The sequence below is a fragment of the Beta vulgaris genome, chromosome 8 (assembly GCF_026745355.1).
Source record: "Beta vulgaris subsp. vulgaris cultivar EL10 chromosome 8, EL10.2, whole genome shotgun sequence".
NCBI classification, from domain to species: domain Eukaryota; kingdom Viridiplantae; phylum Streptophyta; class Magnoliopsida; order Caryophyllales; family Amaranthaceae; genus Beta; species Beta vulgaris.
In genome coordinates this window covers 54088422-54115905 of record NC_079209.1, presented here as the reverse complement: position 1 = coordinate 54115905, position 27484 = coordinate 54088422, and the positions used below count along the sequence as shown (strand labels likewise).

At 34.1% G+C, this 27484-nt stretch overlaps 3 protein-coding genes and 1 long non-coding RNA gene across 4 annotated transcripts; 3 read left to right on the top strand and 1 right to left on the bottom strand.

Moving 5' to 3' along the window:
- On the bottom strand, positions 1-825 carry LOC109135774 (uncharacterized). Its single transcript, XM_019251329.1, has one exon. It carries the CDS (start codon positions 823-825, stop codon positions 1-3), a length of 825 nt encoding a protein of 274 aa, XP_019106874.1.
- A 2039-nt stretch (positions 826-2864) lies between these two features.
- On the top strand, positions 2865-5329 carry LOC104908523 (uncharacterized). The gene is made up of 4 exons (XR_007268919.2): positions 2865-3167; positions 3275-3351; positions 4462-4575; positions 4666-5329. It is a non-coding gene; the product is annotated as an uncharacterized LOC104908523 (long non-coding RNA).
- Positions 5330-5976: 647 nt separating this feature from the next.
- Positions 5977-8065, top strand: LOC104901898 (putative UPF0481 protein At3g02645). Its single transcript, XM_010689520.2, has 2 exons — positions 5977-6873; positions 7337-8065. The coding sequence occupies exons 1-2, from the start codon at positions 5977-5979 to the stop codon at positions 8063-8065; spliced, it is 1626 nt and encodes a 541-aa protein (XP_010687822.2).
- A 12806-nt stretch (positions 8066-20871) lies between these two features.
- LOC104901850 (uncharacterized) lies at positions 20872-21403 on the top strand. Its single transcript, XM_010689477.4, has one exon. The coding sequence runs from the start codon at positions 20881-20883 to the stop codon at positions 21223-21225; it is 345 nt and encodes a 114-aa protein (XP_010687779.1). The 5' UTR covers positions 20872-20880; the 3' UTR covers positions 21226-21403.
- The last annotated feature ends 6081 nt before the right edge of the window (positions 21404-27484 follow it).

Below are 27484 nucleotides of genomic sequence, written 5' to 3'. Positions count from 1 at the left end.
CTAGCAAGAATCAAACCACGATTTATCGGTAGCAGAAATCAATTTCGGCATTATAGCTCTAACCCGAATCTTAACTTGCTCTTGAATGACTTTAACTGTGGTTTCAATAGAAGGTATCTTTTGGTTCCAATATCCTTCATTTCTAGCTCTCCACACATTATACAAACATGCATTAACAGCAGCATAAAGGACATTTTTCTTGAACTTTGATGCCTTCCTCCTTGCAATCCATTTGCATAAAGTCTCATACTGCATGCTGGTACAGGAGATAGACAACCATCGCTTGGTAGCCTTTAGGCATTCCCTGCTAAAAGCACACTCAAAGAACAAGTGTGAGGTGGACTCGGAATCTGCATCATAAATAATACATCTGTCATCATTGCTAACACCCAACAAAAGTAGCCTTGATTTTGTGTTTAATCTTCCTAAAGCATTAAGCCAGCAAATGAAGCTATGCTTAGGAATATTAAACCTGCACCAAACCCAACGTTGCCACGAAACACTAACCATTTCACCTCTTAACCATTCATACCTAGACTTAACTGAGTAAATGCCTCGTGGGTTGTGAATCCAAGAATTTCCTCTATATCCAGAAGCCACCTTTTCTCTCACTTTACAAATAGACCTCCAATGCCAGCTAGTAGAGGTAGGGGGAGTGTAACTCCACCAATCAGTATCACGGATGTAAACATAATAAACCCATTTTACCCACAAACAATCTGCTTTCTCAGCGATATTCCAAACATATTTGGCCATTGCAGCACAATTCCAGGCCATAAGATCATGAATACTCAAACCCCCAGCTTTCTTTGGCTTGCATAACATATCCCAAGCAACTAGAGGAACCTTAGCACCATGAAAGGTTGATTGGTTGTTGAATTGGTTCGACAAATAAAGAAAGGTTGTGGATTAAAGTTGGAATTAATCTTGGGCTGCTTTGTTGTTATTGATCACCTATCTAATCCTAAGATACAAATGGAAGTATATGATTGTTTGATGATTGTATTATTTATGCTACTTGTGAGTCTTAACAAGTGAATAAATTATTAATCATGTAAAGTGAAACGTGGATAACAATAGCTTTAGACTTGTGCACGTCTGAAGTGTTGGACAAGTATAAGTCGTAGTACGTGGTGGTAGCACATGACTTTTCTTGGGACCGGTGGATTGATCACCGTGTCCTATTTTTATTTTAAAGGTTCCTCGATATCGCAGGTCAGGGGGAATACAGAGTCGCGCCTGTATTTCGTCTTTTAAATTGAAGATTGGTTTAGACAACTTGTTCCATTGACCATTCCATCTAAAGTAATTAAATTATTGGTTGTAAAGTTTAGTTCAGTAAAAGTAGTCTGCAAGGTTATTGTACTATTATTTATCTCTGCTTACTACTTCCTCCGTCCCAATATATAGTTCCCATTTCTATTTTGGGAGTCAAATTTTAAAAACTTTGATCAAATATTCTTACTAGTGTATACAAAAAAACATATTTATGAGCGGTCTTGTTAGATTCGTCAATGTGTAAATTCGTAATATCAACTTTTTATATTTTTTACTAATAAGAAATAGAAGATATCGTAGGTCAGAGGTACGTCGTGGAGACTGTGCAAAATGAAACGAAAACTATATTTTGGGACGGAGTATTTATTAGTATCATGTTAGGATTGTTTATTCATTTATTATGTAGTACTCACCTTTGCTGATTACGTGTTTTGTGTGTGTGTTGATCATGGATAAGCCTTATTGATCCTGTGATGACCCTTTTGGTGAGCAATCTCTTGGGATCAATACGTGCATCGTCTATTTACAGGTTCGAAGATGCATCATGGGTTCGGGATTGGAGAGTTTGTGTAGATTATTTATCATACTTCGACTTTACACTTTTTGTAGTTGACTTAGACTATTGTAGCTGACTTTGACTTTTCAGTTTGACTTTGACTTTGACGTTTGTTGGTTTGAATTTTAGAGTTCACTTTTTGGGCTGACTAAGTTTTATTTCTAAAGTTTATTTATTATGTTTTCCGTTGTAAAATTTTGAATAAGCCGATACATTATCACACGGGCGATAATACTTTGATAATTCTCTAAGTTTTATATCGAAAAGGTATTTTGAAAATTAGAGAATTGTCGGCGTGTTACAAGTGACCATGATTTACCTGCTACAGCAGGTTTACCCTTCCAAAGATCTAATAATATCAAGCATGTGTTAAAATTAGATCCATTGTTAGTTAATTGATAGATAGGTATGTTCGTTTAAACAAGATGTCCAATAGTTGGGACTGTTGTTAACAATTTTCCCTTTCAAAATCATATAGATATAAATTAAGGATTTTAATATATACTATAAAGAAAATTATTAGAAAACAAATCAACAAAGAGAGTTCTAGTTAAAGCAAGGACATTATTTATTCATAATATTATAGAGTGCAATACAAATTAAAGCAATATAACAGGTTGATGATCAAGTTAAAGCAAAGACATTTATTTTCTTGATGACACCACACCCAGCCCCCTATTATATATCCCTCTTGGCCTCACCCAAATTCGCTTGGGCCTGGCCTAGCTGCGCACCCCCTGTCCGCGTGCCGTCTATGCTAGATAACCTCCCTCCATTAGTTGAAAAAACCTTATATGTCACAACATATCCGGTTTTAACAAACCCATATCCGTAAATCGTCTAATTTATGAGAGGCAAAACGTGGTAAATTAATAGAAAAGTGATCCGGTTTTCGATTAACTGATCCGGTTGAAATAACCGGATCCATTAATTTTCACAATTTCATGCGTCACTTAAAATGCAGCCCAATTGCACGCCTTAGAACCACACACAGCCCAATACACGCCCAACCCAATAGCCCATTAGCCCGTTTCATCCTACCCCATTCCACCCTAACCCATTTCACCCTCCTCCCAACCCAACCACCATTGACATCAACAACCCAGAAAATTCCGACTTGCAACGAGAATAATAACACTACCTAAACTTTTTTCATCTTCATTATCAACGCTATTTAAGTGCATATTTAGGGAAAAAGTTCACCAAATTGAACTTATCTCTCAAATTACGAGCAACTTCTCGATCATTTTAGTAAAATAGCGGTCTCTGAAGTTCCGGATCAGAATTCCATGCTTCCGACGAAGAAGAAGCAGCATTCTAACGACGAGAAAAGGTTGAGGAAATATATTCACTTGTTTTTTCCTTGCGAATTTTCATATATAATAATTGTTTAATTTGTCAAATATTTATGATGAATTTTTTGTGTTGAAAATTCTTCAGGAAAAAGAATCTTGTACCAGGAGGATTGCTGAAAGCTGAGATTAGACTTGGTGGAGGAGATTCTAGACCTTTTGATGGTGATCAAGTTTTTTTAATGATAGAATTTTATCATGATTAACTTATAATTAATTTTCTATAACTATTTTGTTAATGAGATTATTGATTATTGCATCAACGAGGAAATAGGCTGGTTCATTTTTAAAAGGGTTTTTTGTCAGAAAGGACCTAATAAAATACATGTTTTGTGGGGAAGGACCTAATAAAATTTTTTTTGTCAAAAAGGACCTAATAAAATACTTTCGATTGTGAACAGGAACCACTTTATGAATTTCCGGCCAAATTTACCATTTACCGGCGTTGACCCTTTTTTTACCCTTAGTTAAGTCTTTAATGTTCTGTTTCTATTACCGTAAAATTAGGAGGAGAAGAGAAATTACTGTAAAATTAAGAACCCTAATTTGCGTTTTTGGGAAAAACGTATAATAGGAGCCCTAAATTTCAAAAACCCTTAAACATTGAGAGAGTAAAATCTGAAGAGCAAAACATAGCTTGGATTTGATGAAGGTTGCAGGATAAGATCGAATAAGTTGATACTTCACTTCAATGGAGATTGCGCTGTTGGAGAAAAGTGTGAGAATTCAATATGTTTGGGTCAGTTAAAATAGGAATTGAACATTAAAGAGTCAACTAGGGGTAAACAAAAGGGTCAACGCCAGTAAATGGTAAATTTGGCCGGAAATTCATAAAGTGGTTCCTGTTCACAATCGGAAGTATTTTATTAGGTCCTTTTTGACAAAAAAAATTTTATTAGGTCCTTCCCCACAAAACTTGTATTTTATTAGGTCCTTTCTGACAAAAAACCCTTTTTAAAATTAACGAAATTTGTGAATCAGATGACATTTTCGTAATTAAAATGCTATGAATAGAGTCGTAGAAGTTTTAGAATGATTTTGTTTTGTCCCTTTTTTTTTCAAGAGAGTATGTCATTAGACTGAACTGAGCTTTTGTTTTTACACTTCCATATGATTAATACCTACCTACCGTATTTGTTGTTCACAATTCTGAATACTCATCAGATGTCTCCTAATTTTATGGTATTTTCTTAAATATCTACCATGATGCACATCATTATTATCTATGTAAGTGGTGCTTATATAAGTTATATGCTCAATTATGTGCAACTCTAGTTGGATCATGTCGCGGCTGCTAGTGGCTTGTTCACATAACTTTAGCAAGCAGAGGGTGATTACAGGGACTAAGGATTCAACTTGCAATTCTGGACCACCGGTTTGATGATCTAGGTATGTTCATGCTACAAACTCGTGTTTGTATACTCTCTTAGTATCATATATTCATATAATTTAAGTTCTCCATTATTGATTTTGCGGTAGATTATGAAACATTCAAAGCATTGGATGCTGACAATGTCTCAAACATCCCTTCAATGAGTGAAGAATAGATGAACACCTTACCTGTCCACAAGTACAAGGTCACAGGATCGAAAAAGTAAGAAATACTTATCATCAAGTGCTAGTAGTTTTATTTCGCAAGTAATTTTAAGTATAAAGGCTCAATTAACGTCTATATGTAGAGAAAGTCTATATTACTCGGGATCAGGTACTCTTGTCTGACACATATATTTGAGTCTTAGGTGCGTCTCATATCTACAAGATTTTGGTTTAGTGGTTGTGGTTGTAATAACCATCAATGTAAACAGAGTCACTTTGTGAAAGATAGTGTGACTTAATGCCATAGCATACTCTTTAACGTTTTAGCTCTTTGTTCTTCATTACTGCTTTTTACTTGCTACTAGTTAATGTCAATCAAGTATGGAGCTAGTTTGTTAGCTGTAAGTATCTAATGAGGTCCTTGGAGGCTTGATCTGTAAGAACTCAGATTATCTTAGCAATATAAGTTATGATATATGATAGTAACCAGATAGATATTGTATCGATTTACTATAGAAGAAAAGCAAATACGATCATACTCATTCTAGAGGAATATGAGCTCTCTCAATACTAATTCTCTCTACATTTTCTCGATAAAACCTCCTCTATATCCTTACCCTTATTTGTAGATTCTAGAATGTCAGCTACATTCCTCTTGGTCTGACACTATTCTAATATTTTGTCAGATGATGACATATGAACCGGGGTAGAAATTAGGTTTGCAACCCACTTTTGCAATTACATGTAAATATGTAGCTGTTATTGCACAAATTCTCATGATACTGGAATCTCTCTGTAATCTCTCTATTAGATATATACATTATGATCTGTGTGACATATATTTCTAGATGCTGCAACTCTTTACATGCCTTATAACCTGGTGCAAACAATTTAATGTGCCATTTTGTTGTTGCATGTCACCTAACAAGAGATTTTAATGCTTGAAGATAAAATCCTATGTATATATGGATGTGTAGGGTAGAATTTTGAAGCTACGCCTACAACTATGCCTTTGATTTCAATGTCCTTTGCATAATTTCCATTAATTGCATGAATTTATTGAACTTTGTGCACATGTGGAGGTGGGAGTTGCATTCTTGCACCACTCATGGCCTAGTAAGTGCAGCCTCACCAGCGTGCAATGTTATTACTCTATTCCATATACTATTGTACCACGTGATTAGTGTTTGGACCAGTTCTAATGCTATATGAAGCAAATGATTATGAGGTCTTGAGGCATCAACACAAGCAAAAATGAGAAAATTTTCTAGCCAAAACAAACTATTATCCATGAACGCATCTTCATCCATAGACTCATCTTCTTGGGTCATTCATCTTCGTAGTTTCTTTGAAGAGAAAAAGCTAGAAGATGATGTTGATACAGATGACACAACCGTTTGTGTTTACCATGTCCCTAAACCGCTTCGAGCACTCAAGCCTGAAGCATATAGTCCTAATATCATAGCCTTGGGGCCTTACCATCATTGGCGTCAAGATCTTTATGAGACGGAAAGGTACAAGCTCATTTGTGCAAAGAAGGTGCAAAAGGAGTTCAAGCACCTCAAATTTGAGGACCTTGTGAAGAAACTCTTGAAGAAGGAGCACAAAATTCGAGGGTGTTACCATAAGCACTTGGACATGGATGGAGAAGCACTAGCGTGGATGATAGCAATTGATGGCTTATTCTTGCTAGAGTTTCTTCATGTTTATGTCATCAAGATAAGTTCCTTGGCCTCTTCGGCTAGGATGTCATTCTTGGTTAAGTCGATGGGCAGGAAGTTGGCTTATGATTTGATCCTTCGCGACATCTTGATGCTCGAAAATCAAATTCCCTTTTTTGTATTGAAGAAGATCCTACGTATCCAATGCTTGTCATCCGATTTGGCTGAAAATTTGTTGCCTTCTATGTTGATGGGTGTTTGTAGGGAGCTCTCTCCTCTTGTTTTAGATGAGGGATATCCTATGTCAGAGGCCATTCAATGCGCGCACTTGTTGGATCTCCTATATCATCTCATTGTTCCCAAGTTAGAGCAAGGTGAAGAAGAAATCCAAGTGACATTTCTCCCTAACAAGTTCGATGAAGAGGATCCATCTTTTGGTGAAATCAAAGAGGTCTTCACTAATTCATGGGAAATGGCTTCCAAACTCAAGGCAATGAAAAAGTTTAGGGTTTTTCTACGTTATACCACTGTGTTTCTTCAATTTCTACGTTTTACCCCAAACTTTTTAAAAATTCTACACGGTACCCTCAAGCTTACCTTTTTTAATGTACGATGCCCAAACTGCTGATTATATGTCATTAATTTCATTTATTTTTTTAAATTTATTGGAACTAATTTGACTTATACATAGTTTAACCCTTAGAAGGTTATTCACTAATTAGATTTGTTCCACCGGAATATAAAAAATAGACGAAATTAATGATGTATAATCAGCGGTATGGGCATTGTCCGTTGAAAAAGGTAAGTTTAAGGGTACCGTGTGGAATTTTGAAAAGCTTGGGGTACAACGTAAAAATTGAAAAAATACAAGGGTATAACGTAGAAAAACCCAAAAGTTTAAGAAGGTTTTTAGTCTTAAGCCCTTTAAACTATTTGCATCACTACCAATCAAGATTATTTCAAAGATGCCAATAGTATCAGCTATAGCGCCTGCACTAGAGAGTATTTTTCTAGGAAATAAGCATGAGAAAGGAAGTAGCACAGTCAAAAATGGAAGTTTGCAAAAGGATGCACAAGTTATTCCATTGGTAGAGGAGATCATGATTCCCTCAGTAGAAAACCTTTGTGATGCAGGCGTAGAGTTTTGTCCAACAAATGGTGATATATCCACGATACAATTCGATAAAAAGTTGATGAAGTTCTACCTACATGTGGTTCTTATAGATGGTAATACAGAAGTTCTAATGCGAAATCTAGTAGCTTATGAGGCTTCAGCTACTCCTTGTCCTCTGGTTTTAGAGCGTTATACTGAATTGATGAATGGAATTATTGATACAGCTAAGGATGTAGAAATCCTTAGGAAAAAGAAAATCATAGTATGTCGTCTATTGAGAGATGAAGAGGTAGCTAATCTTTGGAATGGAATGACAAAAGCTATCCGATTAACCAAAGTTTCTTTCATTGACAAAGCTATTGAAGATGTTAATGGGTATTTTAACAATACTCTTAAGAGGAAATTGCATAAACTTACTAAAAGGTATGTGTATAACTCTTGGAGGATTCTCGTTGTTTTGGCAACTCTTCTATTATTGGGATTGATGGTTCTCCAATCATTTTGTTCAGTCTATAGCTGTCCTCGTTTCTTCAACATCGATGAAACTACTACTAGTACGCGTGTATGATTCTGTTTTATTTGTTCAAGTACATGTTTATTTCAACTCATGGAATGGAAAGAAATGAAATTAGATAAATGTTGGATATAAATAGTTTGAGTTTAACTTCAAAATTGTTACACCATGCTCAACCTGTCAAATTTAGTTGGGAGGTGGTTTCTTGGTGCTTGAACTCAAATTGTAGTGTTTTTTTATTCATATTCGTACTTATATGATAATCTTTTTCTTTAGAATTTGTGTCATGAAATAATGACCAATAGTCCAATAATATTAAGTATTGACATTTAGTGTGTACTTCTGATATATGTATACACCATATGATCAGCTCATCAGGAGAGTGCGAGGAAGAGAGAAAGAATGCGGGTAGCAGGTGCGGCGGTGCGCCGACGGGTGATGGGCGAGGTGACAGACGTCTGTCCTGGCGTCCGCAAGCCGGCGGCAGCTGGTGGTGGTGGTGGTGTTTGAACCCCGAAACGGAGGAGAGAGAGGGGAAGAAAATGGGTTTTCTTTTTGGGTTCCTTTGAGTCACATTTTCCGGCAAATTGTGAATGCAAATTCTTGTTAGTTCGTAGGTGGTGGTGAGGTGGGTGATGAGAGGATGAAAATTGTTAAATTGTTGTGTTCTTGGTGATGGATTTCATGGCCATTTATAGGGAGATTAAGAACACTAAATCATTGGTTGGGAGATTGAAAAATTAAAGTAAATAATCTGATTTTTGGCAGAGGAAAAAGGATGGAGGGTCTTGGCATGCTTGCCAAGTGCCATGGATGAGTGAAGAAGAATGCAAAATTAATGGAGTGTTGAATAGAAGCTTTTCTCTTTTTCCTTTTTATTTTGTAACCAAAATCAGAAAATTTGCTTTACTATTCATCCACTTCACGTGGCTTTGTAAACCTTAGTGAAATTTGGATATTTTGTGCTTTAGTGAATTGACAACAAAACTAACAATCTTGATTAATTCATGAAATCGAAAAAAAAATATAAATTATTGTCACTTAGTTATAACATTTTTAAGTTGGTAAATTTTGTGTTGAAATTCTATAATCGTTCTATTATACTTTGCTTAATTAGTGAAACGATAAAATAAAATATAATTTAGCTACTCATTAAAATTATTATTTACTTAAACACGTTTAAGTTTTTAGGATATTACAGTTCATGCTAAAAGATATAATTGGTATTTGTCGTAATTACATCTACATATGAATGTTAATTTAAGTTGGCGGTTGAGTGATAAAAAATTATGGAAATTGTAGGCGGTTAGTCACTCAATATATATATATAAGTGAACCTATATTAGAAATTATTATGAATTCTTTTCTTTTTAAATCCTTGGCATATACTTAGTATTTAGAAAGATTTGATAGATAAATTGTTTGGTTTGAGTTTGTTTGGGCCATCGTCAAGTAGAAAAGTGAAGTAATTGAGTTTAGGTCTAGTGGAGTTTAAGTCGAGTTTGTTTTGATCTATTTTTTTATAGTGTGTAATTAATATACGTTCTATGTTTGGGTTTGGGTTGATTTAAGGACATTTCTATTATTGATTAGATTGGGTAAATCGGTGAAGTTTAGTTTTGTAAAGTCTATGTATAAAAAAAATTGAATCGATCATGATTTATGTTTTTCTAAATTATCGAAATTAATATCCTATACTTGAGTTTTGATGTTTGATTCTTGCGAGTTAGAGTCAATTTATCCTCTTAAATCTTTATAAATTTCCTTGTAACAACATTAATAAATGTCTTTTTTTGCATGCAGAATACGCATACACAAGAGGGTGTTTGGTATAGAAAAAATTAATGTAGGAAACGGTTTCAAACAAGCGTTTTCATTTCTAATTGTTTGGTTGGAGTATTTAGTAACAAATACCGTTTCCGGAGGGATTCACAATCTCTCCATTTGTTACCCTTATCAAACTAGTGGAAACAAATCATGTTTCCTTCATCAATCATAAACCTCACAATTGTTTACGTTCCATTAGGATACCAAACAACTATTAAAAGTTACAATTATTATTTTCATTTCCCTCCTTATCCAAATCCTTTCCATTTCGTTTCCATTAATCATACCAAACGCCTCCTAAGAGTGTTTTTCTCAACCTTTGGCTCTTGATACCATGTTAAATTTAGGTTAATGTTATGTGTGTCAATCTCATTCATCAATCAAGTATATATATACACATCCTGCATCTAGAGTCCTATTAGGGATAACATGTTATCCCTCAAGTATATTTAAACCTATAAAGATAATTCCTAACACAACACTACCACCACCCCCTCCACCACCTCCACCACCTCCATCACCACCACAAGCACTACCACCACCATCAGCAACACTACCACCACCACCTCCACCACCTCCATCACCATCACCAGCACCACCACCACCACCAGCAGCACTATCACCACCACCACCAGCACTACCACCACTACCTCCACCACCTCCATCACCACCACCAGCACTACTACCACCACTTCCATCATCACCGTCAACCACTACTACCACCACTACCACCACTACTACCACCACTACCACCACCTCACCTCCACCGTCAACCACTACCACCACCACTACCACCACTACTACCACTACTACCACCACTACCACCACCTCACCTCCACCACCACCTCACCTCCACCTCCATCACCTCCATCACCACCACCATCTCCACCTCCATCACCACCTCCACCTCTACAACCTTCTTACATTGAGAAGTTAAGCACAGTTGTTAACACCATAATGTTAACTTTTACAGTTGCCGCAGTAATCCTATCCTGCTTTTCACACAAGAAAGAAGAAGTACTTTTTGTCTGGGTGTTTATTTTAATAGCGTTAAGTGCATTTTTTTTACTTTTTTTCCCTTCGTGAGAGAGTTTAAAAATTGGCGCTATGTTGACGTTAATGCGGTGGACTTTAATGTGAATTTGTAAAGAAATGTAAAATGAAAACTTTAGAGAGAATTCTCATTCATCATAGAGAGAGAAAACAGAAATCTCAGCTTACAAGATATTAGGGAAATATCAGAATGCCTTTGCAATGTTCACAAACTTTCTCATACTTCTCTCTTTTTCAGTCTCTTTTGCCTTGAAATTTTTGCATTCCAGTTGACATTCCAGCCTGATTGAATCTTTGTGCTGCCATAGCACTAATCTCAGCACTTTCCATATTTCCAGAGATTTCTTTCTGCTTTTCAATTTGTTGAACAATTGAAAAAGCCTATTTATTGTAGGTAATGGCTCCATAGATAGTATATTGGTGATTGTACTATCAAAACCATTATTGAGTCCTAACAAAAATTGCATGAGTTTATCTTCAGCATCTCAATCAGACAATCTCTTCAAGAATTCACAAGAACATTTACTCAATGCACCACAACTACAGCTTGGAATCATCCTCAATGATTTAAGCTTATTGGATAATATTATATGTAAAGGGATAATATTATATGTAAAGGGTAGAATGGTAATTTACTAAGTCATAGGTCTGTATTATAAACACTATATATATTGAATGCAAGGGTTAACCTACATCATGTTAACACAATTATATCCCATACTTGTACATGGTATCACAGCCAAAGGTTTCTTTTTCCTCCACATTAATTTTTTTCCCTCTCTCACAAAATAAATTAATTTTGTTCATCATGGATCCTGCGTTTAATACTTCCGCGCCGCCTGTATCCGTGACCCTCTCGCCGGTGTCGACCTCCGGCCACTCGGTTCCTCCGCCGGCGAGCACCACCACTGCCCCGCTGCAGTTTTAGTCGTTCTTCACGACTGCCAGCGACCCTCTTGCGTCGCCCAGCCAGACTTCGACGCCCTACGTCATAGGTCATATGTAAAGGGATAATATTATATGTAAAAGGTAGAATGGTAATTTACTAAGTCATAGGTCTGTATTGTAAACACTATATATATTGAATGTCAGGGTTAACCTACATCAGGTTAACACAATTATTTCCCACACTTGTACAAAGCTCATCCCAAAGCTTTTTAATCTTGCCATAATATGATATTATAGTAAGATTCTCTTGTCTTAAGCTATCAAATTCTTTCTTTAATTGATAGATCAATGGACCATTAGATTGTCCGAATCTTTCATTCAGTTCTTGCCATAACTCAACAGAGTTATTCACATATGCAAAGTCATCTGCAAGCTGTGGATTCATAAAGCTAAGAATCCTGCTCATCATCATGTAGTCTGCTCTAGTCCATGTCAGATAATCCTTACTAGTTTCTTCAGGTTTAGCTGTCATTCCAGTAATAAATCCCTCCTTGTTCTTCGCAATTAACGCTCTCCTAACATTCTTACTCCAGCGAATAAAATTTGTGCCAGAAAATACACAAGAAACTAAAGATGATGTAGGATTATCTGAGTTTGAAATAAAAAGAGGATCAAGGTTACCTCCATTAACAACATTGTTCAAAACTTCATTTCGCACTGAATTCACATCAAATTCTGTCATTCTTGCAATACTTTTTCCAGAAACTTCAAATTCTTCAAGAATCAACCACAATTACTCTAATATGATCAAGAAATTAGAGTTTGAAACTATTAATTTCTATCAAAATCTTAATAGAGATGCAATTAAAATTTCATCTATTGTAATTCAGCAAATTTTCGGGAAAAAGAAAAAAAAAACCTTACTCTCTTCTTGAGATTAGGCTCTGATACCATAAAGAAATATAGAATGAAAACTTTAGAGAGAATTCTCATTCATCATAGAGAGAGAAAACAGAAATCTCAGCTTACAAGATATTAGGAAAATATCAGAATGAAAAGTACCACTAACTCTCAGGTAGTTGGAGGTATTTATAGTTAGTTATTCTAACTAACTGAATATACATGTACATAACTTATAATTAGCATCACAGATGAAGCTGAACTATGACTATTGACTATAACATGCACAGAATTCTACCTGACATTACTAACTTTAGAGGACTAAAACTTCAAGCCGCTTTTAGATTTACAAAGTCTTGATTTTTTTTTCCTGTCTCACCTATCATGGTTAACATGCTTGGAGAACAAGTTGTCTGCCCTATGTCTCTCGGCTTGCCCCTTAGGCATCCTTGTGTACGAAGTTGTAGCTTGTGATATATGCTACCGTCATTTTATAACCTAGAGTCTCACATTGGTAATTTTAGCGCAAGCATATGAGCACAAAGTAACAAGTGTCTAGATGTTAGAGATAAAGTAGGATACTAAAGATATGATAAGTATATTTAGGATATTAATTATCTTAGGGAAAACTTTATCTCTAACACTTACACATGTTCCTCCAATGGATAAGGTGATCAAAGAAGTTAACGAGTTTTATGACAATAAAAGGAGGGTGAAGTTCTACAAATTTACAAAAGATTGTTTATTTTACGGTTGGAAAGTTGTCATGCTCTTGCTTGCGCTTGTGCTCATGGTGCTCATATGTATCCAATCGTTTTGTGATGTTTATAGTCATCAACCAATTTTATAGGCCATAATCTGTAGATAATCAGGAAAACAAATTTACAAATGAAGCATGTATTGATTGAAGTAAATCTGTTGGTATATGTATATCATAAGAGTTAAGATCAACAACCACGAGTATTTTAAAAGGACACTTCGTACCTCAATGGTAAGGCTCAACTTCTGTCCTCAATCGCTTAGTTAATAAAATTAATCTAGTAGGTATTAATCATTGAACAAGTTAATTTTTATTAATACTGAAATGTTATGCTTTGAGCACCATATACTCACTTTCTACATATGTGGTTCTTCAGTTCTATAAGAAATTTATATGTTTTTTTGGAAAATTGCAGCATGTTTACTTATTTATAAGTATATATATTTGGATGACTTTAAGGGTGCCAAACATTGTTGTTAAAATTCCGATACGGATCTTACGATCTTACGATTTTACGATCTGGGAGGACATCACCGATCCTGATCCTATTTACGATCTTAGAGGACCTCACCGATCCCGATCCTACGTAGGATCTTAATTTTGTAGGATCTTCGATCCTACCAAACCACAAAAAATTACATAGTGGGATCTTAATACAATTCTACGATCCTACGACTCTACGATCCGATCCTACCAAACCACAAAAAATTACATAGTAGGATCTTAACACAATTCTACGATCCTACGACTCTACGATCCGATCATACCGTATAAAAATCATAAAGTAATTTCACATATTATATTTCTCCTATTAGATTTTGATTAATTGCATGTTACTTCAATCTTATAGTGTTGAAAAACTATCACCATTTATATAAAATATTACAGAAGTAGATATGTATAAAATACAATTTAAGATGAATCTAACAAAATTTCACATGATTGTATTTTTCCTCGCGTTTAAATCATAAATGATGGTTAAAGTGAAATTTATGTATGAATAGTCAAAATGTCAAAGTGTAAACATTAAGATAAATGGGGGTGGTTATTGATTACTATAAACATAGTAATAAATCATAATGCATATATGCGAAATACAAAGTCTTAAAAAGACGGTCTCATGTTAGTCTTAACGTGAGACCTGACCAGTCCAAGAGATATATATTTTTAGAAAACGGACCGCGGCTCACAAATTCTAACGATAATATTTTGGCGAATTACTTAAGTATTTTAGCATAATAATAGTTTAGAGCTGGTAATCTTTATGTAGACTCCATTGCTTTTTAGTTAACATATTCAATACATTAGTTAGTGTTAATCTATAATTAGTTAAGATCAATTGAGCATTATTTTGGTTTCTAATATAAAGAAGAAACAACTTTTTTACAAATCTAAAATGTCAAATACAAAAGACAACCTGAAAAAATAACTTAAAAAACCTAGCATTTGAGTAATTATTGTACCAATTTCAGTTTGGTTCTTGGAATTTATTTTTTATCTTCTCAAAATGACTTTTCTTTCTTGCACTTCCTCTCTTTTTTTTGAACCATACAGTATAATAACGATGTAGTTGTACTTGATGAGCATCGTTCTTCTACAATTGGTTTTGTAGTTAAGACTTTGTTTATCATTGCAGTAGTATTTTCGTAGACTTGTTGGAATGTTTTTTTCTTGCATCTTCATTATCTTGACTTTTGAGCATGAGATTATAGAACTAATTTTCTCGCGATTTATCGTTATGTGGTTACATTGGTTTATCTATTCATTTTTCTTTTCCACACTTTCCTATTTACATATCTAATCCACCTTTTGCACATATACTTATGTAGTATTTTTGTGATTGAACGCATGTGCATGATTCTCAAGGCATGAAAATACAACAATCCTAGCAGCATAACTATTACTTCATATTATTTAATATTACGAATAAATTAATAACTAATAACATTTAGGTATTGGTTGTTTTTTTCAAATAAAAAGTTAAACTTTCAAATGCAAAAAGTTAAGTTTTCGGTACCAAAAGTGATCTGATCTGTTTCTTCAAAGTTTTTGCAAGTGCAATTTATCATCTAACGATGGGCAGTATATATATATATATATATATATATATATATATATATATATATATATATATATATATATATATATATATATATATATATATATATATTACCCATGTGATGAATATGTGTCAAACTCTTCTTTCACTTCAAGCATGATGATTGATGAGTGATATTTAAATCACTCTAAACCTCTTATTTATCCCTATATTTAACCGTTATTTTGTATTTTACCCCTTTTATATGTTTGTTTTGCATAAATTGCACCTTTTTGTTTTACTAGTTGTTTTTAGATATGTCTTTGTTTTATTTTTCAAGTTACTTTTTACATTGTTTTCTTGGTTCTTTGTAGGTCCAATAAAATATACATTTAATTTCGCCTATAAGAGCCAAAGGAATACACAAATGTGGAGTAATCATGAATGATAAATGGACGGAGGCAAATAAGAGTTGAAGAAGCAAAGTTCACGATATGGTCCACTTTGAATGACCATATCTTCTAGATTATAGATTATTTTGCAGCGATTCAAATTGGAGAGTAAAATTTGGCTCGTTATCTTTCCAACGATAGGTCACATGCTTGATTTGCATTAAAAACGAGAAAGTTATGGTCATTTGAAGTTGAGCTGTTCAGTTTTCTTAGGAGCGCCGCTCCCTTTTTAAGGAGCGCCGCTCTTTGTTTTTGGAGCTCCCGCTCCCGGTCGCTCTCTGTCGCTCCAACTTTCTGTTTGCCAGTTACCATAGGAGCGCCCGCTCTATTTATAAAGGAGCGCCCGCTCCTTTCAAATTTTCCGGTCAGCTCTGTTTTAATTTTTTCGCGACTCTTTAATGATGTAATAGTTGGACTTATAAATAGGACTCATCCCTATTCATGAAGGGGAACCTAATTTTGAAGGAGGATTAGCCTCCATTAGTCTTAGATTAGGATTTTAAGTGAGAAAAATCTCAAAACCTAGAGAGAGAAAAGGGAGAAAACTCAAAGAAAGGTTGAAGATTGTAGATTCAAGGATTGACACTTGTATTGGAACTTTCAACCATTAATCAATGAGCATTTCTTACTCTATCTCCTCTTTTATTGTTTTATTTTAATTGTTTTTCTTAGATTAGTTGTTCATGATTAGTTTAATTATTTATGATTTATTTTATTTAGTTTAATGTTAGATTAATGATTATTATCATGTTATTAAAGTTTAATTTCTCTAAAGTCCTCATTTTTGTATTTATGGAGTAGTTTGTTGGTTAGGGTTTGGGTGAAAACCCAACCATGATTGAATTGGGCATTTGAGATTGGATTTAGAGATTTGGTGATTAAATTATTGCTTGTTTAGCTCTTCTAATCTATGTTATTCTCTTTATCACTTGAATGTCGTATTAGATGGAGTTGATTGATTTAGGTTGGCATGAGAGTGTGACCTATTGATTTCTATTATTGACTTGGGTTACTTTAACCTCGGGATATGTTAGTAATGGATGAGAGTCCTTATTTGATGTCTTTGAGGATTTCTCCGCCTATGAGAGTAGGATGGGAGTTGTGTGTTGGGTCAATAGCTAATTCAAGTAGTGTTCATGTATTATCTCTATGTTTGATATTCTTATGCCTATTTCATGATTAGTTGGTGTTTAATCCCATCTCCTAACTTTAGTTATCTTTGATATTTAGCTTTTTCGTAGTTCTTAGTTGGTTATTGACAATTTCCGACTTGATTCCGGCCTAGCTTATTGTTTTATCAATACATTTTGGTGTTCCTTAGTCCCTGTGGATTTCGACCCTTACTTATCACTTTACCTAGTTTAGTGATTTAGTTAGGTTTTGTTTGACCTTAGGAGATTAGTAACGACCTAGTTTTTCCTATGTCAATAAACATCTTATTAGGTGAAAAAACAAAGTGTATGTGGACATTGTCATTGCAAACTCGTGCTCAAATATCTTACTTACATCCAAATTAAACATCCAATGCAACTTATATGCAGAGAATGGAGGAGGAAAATAATACATGTTTTAGGGCGTCTCGATGGATTAGAGAAGAAAGCGAGAATAATGTTTATATGCGATACTGAAGTTAGGGTCAATAAAATGCATTATAATCTGGAATATATATTGATATTACTAATATACTCGAGCGCTTGACTAATATACTCGAGCGCTTGACTAATATATATATATACTTCAGCGCTTAACTAATTCATCCAGAAACAATTTAAGGCTAGCATAACTAATAGATGCAAGCGCTTAAATAATTCTACTGCTGGTTTGATGCACGCGCGAGATGTCAACATGACATCAGCGAGACCGTATCTCAAAAACGAACTTTATGCGAAACTGATAAGAATCACTAAAGCTATAGTTCGTGATATAGGGATACCAAATAAAAATCACTACATCTTAAAGTACAAAATAAAAACCAATATAACCCTTATTTGACCAAAATCATATTATATTGTATTAGCAACATATACTTTTCATAGTATTCGACCACTAATTACTACCTATAATACTGCTAGTTATTAACTGTTATGATAATATGTATAGTTTCTATTATGTGTATATTTCCTTTGCTATTTTAGGCAACTTGTGTATCATATATATTGTGAATATCTTAATGAGAAGAGCAAGCTTTTAGCCCTAATTATCAATTTAACATGGTATCACAGCCACGTTTATCTCTTCGTCGCCTCTCTTGATTTTTTTTCTCACCTGTGTTTTCATGGCTGCCGGTGATGATGCCGCCGCCAAATCTCCGTCTTCTCCCTCTTCTCCATCACCGCCCTCTCACTCCATCAATATTACCTCTCCCTTTTATCTTGGTCTCGGTGACCGACCCGGTGATTATATTACCCCCACTCGACTTCGCTTTGATAATTATGATGATTGGGCCATTGATGTTCAAATGGCCTTGGAGGCTCGCCGGAAATTCGGCTTCGTCGACGGCACGATTACAGCCGCCGAACCACCCTACACAGTGACGGATTGGGTAACGGTCAACGCCATGCTCGTCTCCTGGCTTACCAATACTATTGACCCTGAGGTAAAATCCACCCTCTCTAAGTTCCGGGATGCCCATCAATTGTGGGATCATCTTCGCACTCGTTTTGCTATGGTTAATGGCCCTAAAATTCATCACCTAAAATCTGCTTTATCTAAGTGCGAACAATCCAAGTCTATGTCTGTCTCCACTTATTATGGCAAACTTAACAGTTTATGGGAGGATTTAAATAAACATGAAACCCTTATTTCCTGCTCTTGTTGTTCTCATTGCGATGCTGGGTCTCGTCATGCTACTCGACGTGATACACAACGTCTGCATGAATTTTTGATGGGCTTGCACGATGATTTTGTTCCCCTGCGTACACAGATTTTGTCCTCCGACCCTCTTCCATCACTTGACCGTGCTTATCATTTAGCGGTTCAGGATGAACGGGTTCGGATGTCTCCTAAGCCTCCTGTTGATAAACCCACTGAAGTTTTGGGGTTTGCGGTGCAAACCGCTGCTGGTCGTGGCCGTCCACACTCCTCTCCGCCACCCACTTGCTCTCACTGTCATAAAACCGGGCATGATGTATCTCGCTGCTGGACTCTTCACGCTTGTGTGCACTGTAAAAAGCATGGCCATGACTCTAGTACATGTTATGAAGTGGTTGGGTATCCTGACGAGTCTTCTGGCCCACCTTCTACTCGCGGGTCGAAACCGGCTACTTCACGTGGGCGTGGCTCCTCTAAAGCTCACGTCGTCGCTGCTACTTATTAACACACTTAACATCAACTTATTTGTTGTTAACTTTTTTGGAGCTTGTCAGACCTGGTTAAAACTTGATTGTTAGAACTTATTGAACCTGAATGAAACTCATTTGAATTATTATTATTAAAATCTCGATTCGGATTTTGCGATACTATGATTTTACGATCCTTCAGGACCTTATCGATCCCGATCTTCCATAGGATTTTAATTTTGTTGAATCTTTCAATTTTACCCGGCTACAAAAATTATTCACATGGTATGATTTTAATACGAATTTATGATTCTATAATTTGATCCTTTCGTAAAAAAATTATAAAGTAATTTCACAAATTATCTTTATCCTATCAGGCTTTGTTGCATGTTACTTCAACATTAGAGTATTGAACTACTATTATCACCATTTGCGAAAGAAAGAAGTCAATATTGATGTGTGTATAATTTTTAACATGAGTTTTTATCATATTTTAGCATGCTGATTATCACTATTCACCCCAATTTTATAGGATCTTACGAACTGATCTTGTCGATTCAATCTTACAACCACTACAGTCCAAAGTGCGATCCTAATCTTGATAACACTGATTGGATCAGACTTCATTTAACTTGATTGGAACTTCTTCTTTTTTGACAAGACCTTTGTAAGTGTTGCCTTTGAAACCGATGAAAAAGAAGATTTGGAATCTCCCATGTGGGTAGCTCATATTCCACACTCACTGCCTTCTTTTTGCTTTGTTGCCGGGGCGGGCTTGAATAATGCCCGAGCAGGCATGAATAGTAATTTTATTTTTCGTGATTTTTGGTAATTTTTCCGTTTTTTATGAGATATTTCCTAAATTAATTGACAACCATATTAATTAATTTAGGGTTTTCTTGAGTTTATTAGGTTTTTATATGTTCTATAAAAGGATCCCATTGGGTAGTCAAAACCTCTAAGCGGCCTTTTGTAAGACTCCTTGTAATCCTCTAAATTTTTCCATTGAAGATTATAGAAAAGCTCCAGAATCATCCAGATGTGAACTAGGTCACATTGATCGAACCACGTAAATCCTTGTGTCTTTTGTTCATCTTCTTTATTGCTTTATTCATTATATTTTATTTTATTGGTTGACTATCGTTCCGTATTAAATCAAACACAACATCGTCCTAATAATTAACAATCTTGATTGGAACTTATCTAAACTTATCAAACCTAAAATTTAATATTTAAGGTAAAGAGAACGAATCCTTATTATATTCTCGATCTTGTAGGTTACTTATAAGGAAAACCTTAAGTAAATATGATTACCAAAATACCCTTGTATCATAATCCCTCGACCCTCGTAGACTAAACTCGGTAGAATAGGAAAAATTGAGAAAAGGGTGGAAAACCTTATCTATCATCTAACCTTATCAAAGCAACAATTGGTAGAAAATGGTGCCACATAGAGCTAAGACAAATGACATGGCAACCACTCATTCAACACCATTAGATTCACCCAATCTCCTCTCATTCTCCCCCACAACTTCACAAACAAAACATCACACACTTACAAACCACACCACTCCACTCCACTCCACCATAACTAAACTTGTTATCAAAACAAAGAGAAGCTAAGCTAATTCTCTCTTTTTCACACCAAAAAGAAAGAATACTAATAATAAATAATGGCTTCTCTAACAGCAGTTTCAATGGCTACTCCAATCACAACTACCAAAACTACCTTCTTTAGCCCATTACCCATGAAGACACAAAGGGCTACATTGATGGGCCAGAAGCCCAGAGGTATGGGCCTTAAAGTCCAGGCTTCATTGAAGGAGAAAGCTATTACTGGGCTTACTGCAGCAGCCCTAACAGCTTCAATGGTGGTTCCTGATGTTGCAGAAGCTGCTGAGTTGGCACCTTCATTGAAGAACTTCTTGCTCAGTATTGTGGCTGGTGGAACTGTGTTGGGTGCTATTGTTGGTGTTGTTATTGCTGTGTCCAACTTTGACCCTGTTAAACGAGCTTAATTGTTTGCTCACTCTATATTTTTAGTTGTACTTATTGCTTTAGTTTTGTGATTTCATGTGTATTATCATCTGTCACAACACCCCACCCCCCCTTCATTTGCTTTTGATGTAACTTAATTTGTTATGTCAAAATGACATTTGATCATGGTTCAATTTTATCATTCATACATTTCATAGATTTTGAATCTTAGAAAAGAAGATCACATTTATCTTATTAGGCCTGAATTATTGACTTGTGCAAACTAGGGATGACAAACTGAATCATGCATAATTCGACTCCGATCCTGCAAGAAATCGGATTTTAAATTTGTCTCCAACTCCGATATTTTTAAGGGCTTAAAAGTTTTTAATATTACATATTTCATTACTTAATTCTTTAATTTTTCCAAAATTTTCAATTTTTCATAGTAGGTTGTGCTCGTGTTAACATATGTGTTATTTAGTACAATTTTAGGTATTTAGGATTAGACTTTTGAGAAATTTTATGACTAAACCAAGTCACCGATATACAAAATTTTAAATTGTGAAAAATTGCAAATAACTACGATAAAGTCTAGTCGTGATGATGTTAACAATGCTAATTTTTCGTGAAAAAGAAGGAAAAATGTTGATTTAAAACTTGTTAAACTTATAGTAACTTTTTTTTTTCAAATTAAGGATTTGAAGTTCAATCTTTATTTTTGTGATCAGTTCTCTACTTCTCTTTGGTCAAATCAATCGATTATTGACACTACGATTCTTCTCTGAACACTAATTTTTCATCCTTCAGTGAATAGTGAATACTCCTCAAGTTTTCTCCAAATAGGTTTGTTTCGGCAGCAATGAAGTCCAAGCATAGGAGTTTCTACAACAATTGTTGGGCTTATCCACAATATTTTACAATGGGTAAGCCCAACAATCAAATCCAACAAATAAACAACTTAAGCTAGGAGGAGTTGTTACTCGAACAACCCAGCTCTTAGTTTCTGTTATGAAATAGTTGAATAAGTATAAATTGAATTGGGATATAAATAAATATATTCAATGGGTAGATTAGCCGCTCCTAAAAGACAATTATAAAAATAATTATTGATGGTCAGTTAGATTGCAACATACATTAAATTCTATTAGTAGTTGGTAAATAACCTAATGAGTAAACTAAGTCTTATCCAATTGAATAGGGACATAACTTCATCTATCCAATGGGTAGATTATCCGCTCCTAATAGACTATCAAAATAATAATGGTTGATTAAGTTGGATTTCACAATATATTAAATTATATTAGTAGTGGGAAAACTAAATTTTATCCAATTGAATAGGGACAATCACATAACTACATCTACCTAGTGGTAGATGCGCTCCTAATAAATAAACGGAAACTGATTGAGTGACCCTAAGGGTTGCCACCCCTCTTATTATTGAATTTTCATTGGTTAGAAATATATTAAAATATTATTTTTATATCTCTTCTCTCCTTATTTATTACATACATATTAATATTTTATTCTAATGTATCTAAGAGGGTTGGCAACCCTAAGGGTTATTACTCAAACATTTTCCTAAACAGACTATATATATAAGAAAAATCTTAAGAGTATTAACTTCAGCTCTTAGTTTTAGGAGTATTTAGCAAAAGTAATAGGACTTCACAAAGGTCTCTGAGTGGCAATTAATTAATGCATCTAAAGAATTTTAATTGAAGGTGATACTTTACAAGTGGTCAATCCAATCAAAGGCAAGTACAAACCTTATTTTAGTTTTATCTTATCAACTAAAATACATTTTGTGTTTCATATTACTTAAAATATTTTTCTAAATATGTAACTTTAATCGTTAATATCTCTTTTCTATAAGTAATAATTATAAAAATTTAATATTTTGAAACTAAACGTTGAGGTCAATCTAACAAGATCCCATATCATTATAATTTTTCTTATGTAAACTTCAAAAAAAAAATAGTAAATAAGTATGTGAATAGTGTAAAAGTCAAAACTTTTAAAGTGTTTCTGAGACGAAGGAATTAATTAAGTGCATTACTTTATCTTCTGGAAGGGCCTTTTCAAACATATTGAGCCTCCTAATAATCAAAATTGGGCTCTAAAGATAAGATTCATATGCATAACTAAAATTGTAAAATCATAGGAGTGTCAAATTAATTATACAACATAATAAAGAACCAAACATTTGAGGGTTGGACAACAAGGAAAACGCAAAATGATCAACTTTATACTTTTTATTAGACCCTTTAAGATGACGGACCTTATGTTGTAAGTCACTTCGCCATCCTTTTATTAAACTACCCTAATATTTTGTGTTCTCTTAGAATATCAATGATAAATCAATGCAATAAAATAATATCCAACAAGTCATGTGTGGATTAAACTTTTAACTTATATATATATATATATATATATATATATATATAATATATATATATATATATATATTCCATTACTACTTCTCTATGCAAATTCTTCTATATGGTTGGCTCAATTTGAATTAGAGTTTTTTTTTCAACTTATTTAAAAAAATATTAAAATCAGTTCACTAAACCACGCCCTTAATTTATATTATTGAAACTAAGATTGTATGTATATGTAGATTGAATTCCCATTTCGTTATATTAGTTGATTTATGAGAATTAAGATCGTCGATGAGGGGGTGAAAAGCGACCCCTAACACAAAACCCCTCATCTAAGAGGAGCCAAAATTCAATATTTATTTTGTGTTTTAGTCCTATTGTCCTAATTCTCATACTTTATGTACTTTGTCAGCAAAATTTTAGTAATAACATGATAACTTATATATTTTAAATTATGGGACTACTTCTAGTGATTAGCCGTTGAGCACAACCCTCCAACGTATATAATACAATCTTGATGAAAGTCTAGCTTTTGCTAAGCCAAAAGATATAAGATATTCCATTAATTTTAGGTGTAGTAACAATTCTAATTTGGTTTTAATTTGTATTAAACCCAACCATCTGTCTTGCGTGTGCTCGGTTCACATTAAAAATATTGTGGACCAGAATCAGACACAGGCACGTGCCCTGCTACAAACTAATCACTCCCACTTTTCAAAATTTGCGATTTTCTCTCTCTTCAATAAGATTCTCTCGTTCTAAAAATTTTAACAAAAACAATTGTTCAAAACAAACATACACTATATCAAACATGCTATATATATCATGTCAAAATACACTATCATGTCAACACTATAACGATCGATTACGATAATTTTGTATAATATACAAATAAACTACACTATATCATTTCATAATACACTATATCATGTCAAGACACACTATATCATGCAACACTATCATGCCCAAAAACACAGCAAAACACTATCATGTCAAAACACACTCTGTCATTTCAAAATACACTATCTCATGTCAATATACACTATATCATGCAAGACTCTTGTGTCAAAAAACTCAGCAAATTAAACACTATCATGTCAAAATAAACTATATTTATTTCAAATTACACTATATCATTTCAAATTATACTATCAGGACTGAGAAGTTATTAGAGGAGAGAGAAGTTATCAGGAGAGAGAAAGAGTAGAAGACTGAACGCGGCAAAATATGAAAGTTGTAATTATTACAACTCACATGACATGGATCAGGTGCACACTAAGTTAGTATGCACGGGGTTCATATTAGTTTTTTTATAAACTGAAAAAGAAATTTAATATACTATTTTTGCTAAATATGCTTGTAAAATCTGATATAGAAAGTGATTAATCATATCAGATGAAATCATTAAAATCAAGTAACAATTTCATGTTTTAATTAGCTAACCCGGCCTACCTGTTATTTCGTTACAATGCGACCTATATATACCCAATCAAATTTCCCTTCTACCCTTATAGCCTGGGAACCCCCTCCTCAAACTTTCTTCAAATTAAACTTTGATGGTTCAGTTCGCGGTTTGAATGCAGCTGCCGGTATTATCATCCGTAATCATGAAGGCCAACTACTACATGACACAGCTTTCAATCTAGGCCACACTTTTATTCTCAGTGTGGAAGCCACATCTCTTCATCAAGGTATCAAGTTAGCCTTACTCCTCGGTATTCAGAACATCATTATTGAAGGTGACAACCTGCTAGTTATCAATGCTCTTAAGAATCTTTGGTCTACTCCATGGAAGGTTGCTAATATTCTTACTAATTGTAAGATCAGCATGCTCACTCAATTTGCCTCTTACCAAATTCGACGTGTTTTCAGAGAAGCTAATCGTGCTGCTGATTCGATAGCCAACGTAGGGCACCTAGTGTTTTCTAAATTTATCATAACCTCCTTCGGGCTTTGGCCTTGGGCCTTCCTCTTGAAAGTTGAAACGGAGCAAAGTGTTTGTCCGTAACGGTCAAAGTCAAAGGAAGGCTCTTCCTTTCGAGATAGCAAGTACTATATGTAGGGACCATAGTATCAGGAGTCTGACAAAGATTATGGATCTTATTAATCTAAATTTATCATCTATAAATCTTCTCTTAGTCTTAACAACAGCATCTTTTCTTATAATTCTATCAACCCAAGAATTATATTATTCATTTGCCAGTCGTACTATGTATCTTGCTGTCTATATAATGCTGCTTTATCATGTGCTATACAGTTTACTGCTATATTATGTTTTGATAAATGACTACCTTGACAGTTTTCTTTATTTTCTCTCCACTCACTATAAAGAAAAAAATAAATACTCCATATATATATATATGTATAACAATTATACATTTAGTGAATGATAATCTTATATCGCATAATTTATATTATGTCACTTTATTTTATTAGTTGTTTTTTATATATCACTAAGCTAAGACGACTATTAATTTAGCATTGAAGATTAAACATTGTAATCAATTTAAGAAAAAGCGGCTCATAATTGATAAGAAATTTGTGGAACAAATATTTGGATTCGACACATATTGACATATATATACACTCAACCATTTCTTTTATAATTACTAATCCTTTGTGTGTAGTCGTTTAACGAAACATGCTACGACAATGCCCAAAATAAGGGTTAATTATGTTCAGGATCAACGACCTGAGATCGATCTCCACCAAGTGTGATGATGGATCTTTAGTCTTTACAAGTAGGAGAAGGTAAAGAAAGAGAAGAGAAAAGACGATGAATTGTGCGTGAGAAGAAGAAGAAACTACCGATGGAAAAGAGATAATTATCTAATAATGGATCAAGAGAACGAAGTTGGATAATTTCGAAGAAACATAATATCTCGTATGCGGATACTCAATTTTATACATGTGTTTAAATAAAGTCATTTTCAAAAGCGTTAAGTTTAATAATAAATTTATAATTTATGAATAACCTTAAAAAAGAATAAGCTTAAGAGCTATTATTGTAAGTTGTAACAACCCCCACCTAAACTATGTCGAAATTTTTCAGGGGAAAAGCCAATCATATCATCATTAGAGAACAAATAATAGATCAGCTATTACCCAAATAAGTAAAGGAAATCTAGCGATAGAATAACGGTAATTAATTAGTTTATATACGTTATAAGCGTCTATGATGCATGCACGTATATATGCATGTGAATTGCATGAATTACTAGTAAAAAGTAGTAGTAAACCATTAAATGCACATATAAATGTATGTGAATTTATTGAATGCTCTTAACACAACAATAATGAAACCAGATGATAGAAATGTCACTTTCATTGACATAGAATCATGAAGAACAGCATGAAAGCCTTCCAATGCATGAACTGAATTAATATACTCATTATTCATTATTGTGTAATATAAAATGCAAAAAAAAGCCAGTCCATGCCATAGAAATATGTACAAAAACCATTTACTTGGAATTGGGAACCACGTGATGCCATTAAGACAAAAAGCCCGACCAAGTGATTAATTAACTTAAAACGAGGTAGAAGCTAAATATTTTGAATTATTAACAGGGGAAGGGGTCAATTTGGTGACTAATAAGGCATGTTATATTCGGCATAAAATAACTGGTCTGAACTGAATTAAATTGAATTGAATTTGACTGAACTGAAATGAAATGAATAGTGATATGTGAGAGTAAAAGTATTATCCAGAGTTGAACTGAACTGAACTGAAAATAAGTTGAGGAGAACATGCCCTAATTAGATGAAATTTGAACTTGTTGGTCCAATATATTATAATTAATCTCAATAATAAGCTCAATAAATCTTAAAAAGAAAGGGATAGGGAAAGAAGATTAAACTAAATACTCCTATAAATTTGAAGAGATTATTTGATGATTTATTTTTTTTTCATTTC

What these genes read in the sequence shown, in the direction of transcription:
- LOC109135774 (XM_019251329.1), bottom strand. Translation starts at nt 825, where the DNA reads ATGTTATGCAAGCCAAAGAAAGCTGGGGGTTTGAGTATTCATGATCTT.
- LOC104901898 (XM_010689520.2), top strand. Translation starts at nt 5,977, where the DNA reads ATGAGAAAATTTTCTAGCCAAAACAAACTATTATCCATGAACGCATCT. An exon ending in AAATGGCTTCCAAACTCAAG is followed by an intron (nt 6,874 to 7,336) that starts GCAATGAAAAAG and finishes CTACCAATCAAG; the next exon opens with ATTATTTCAAAGATGCCAAT.
- LOC104901850 (XM_010689477.4), top strand. Translation starts at nt 20,881, where the DNA reads ATGGCTTCTCTAACAGCAGTTTCAATGGCTACTCCAATCACAACTACC.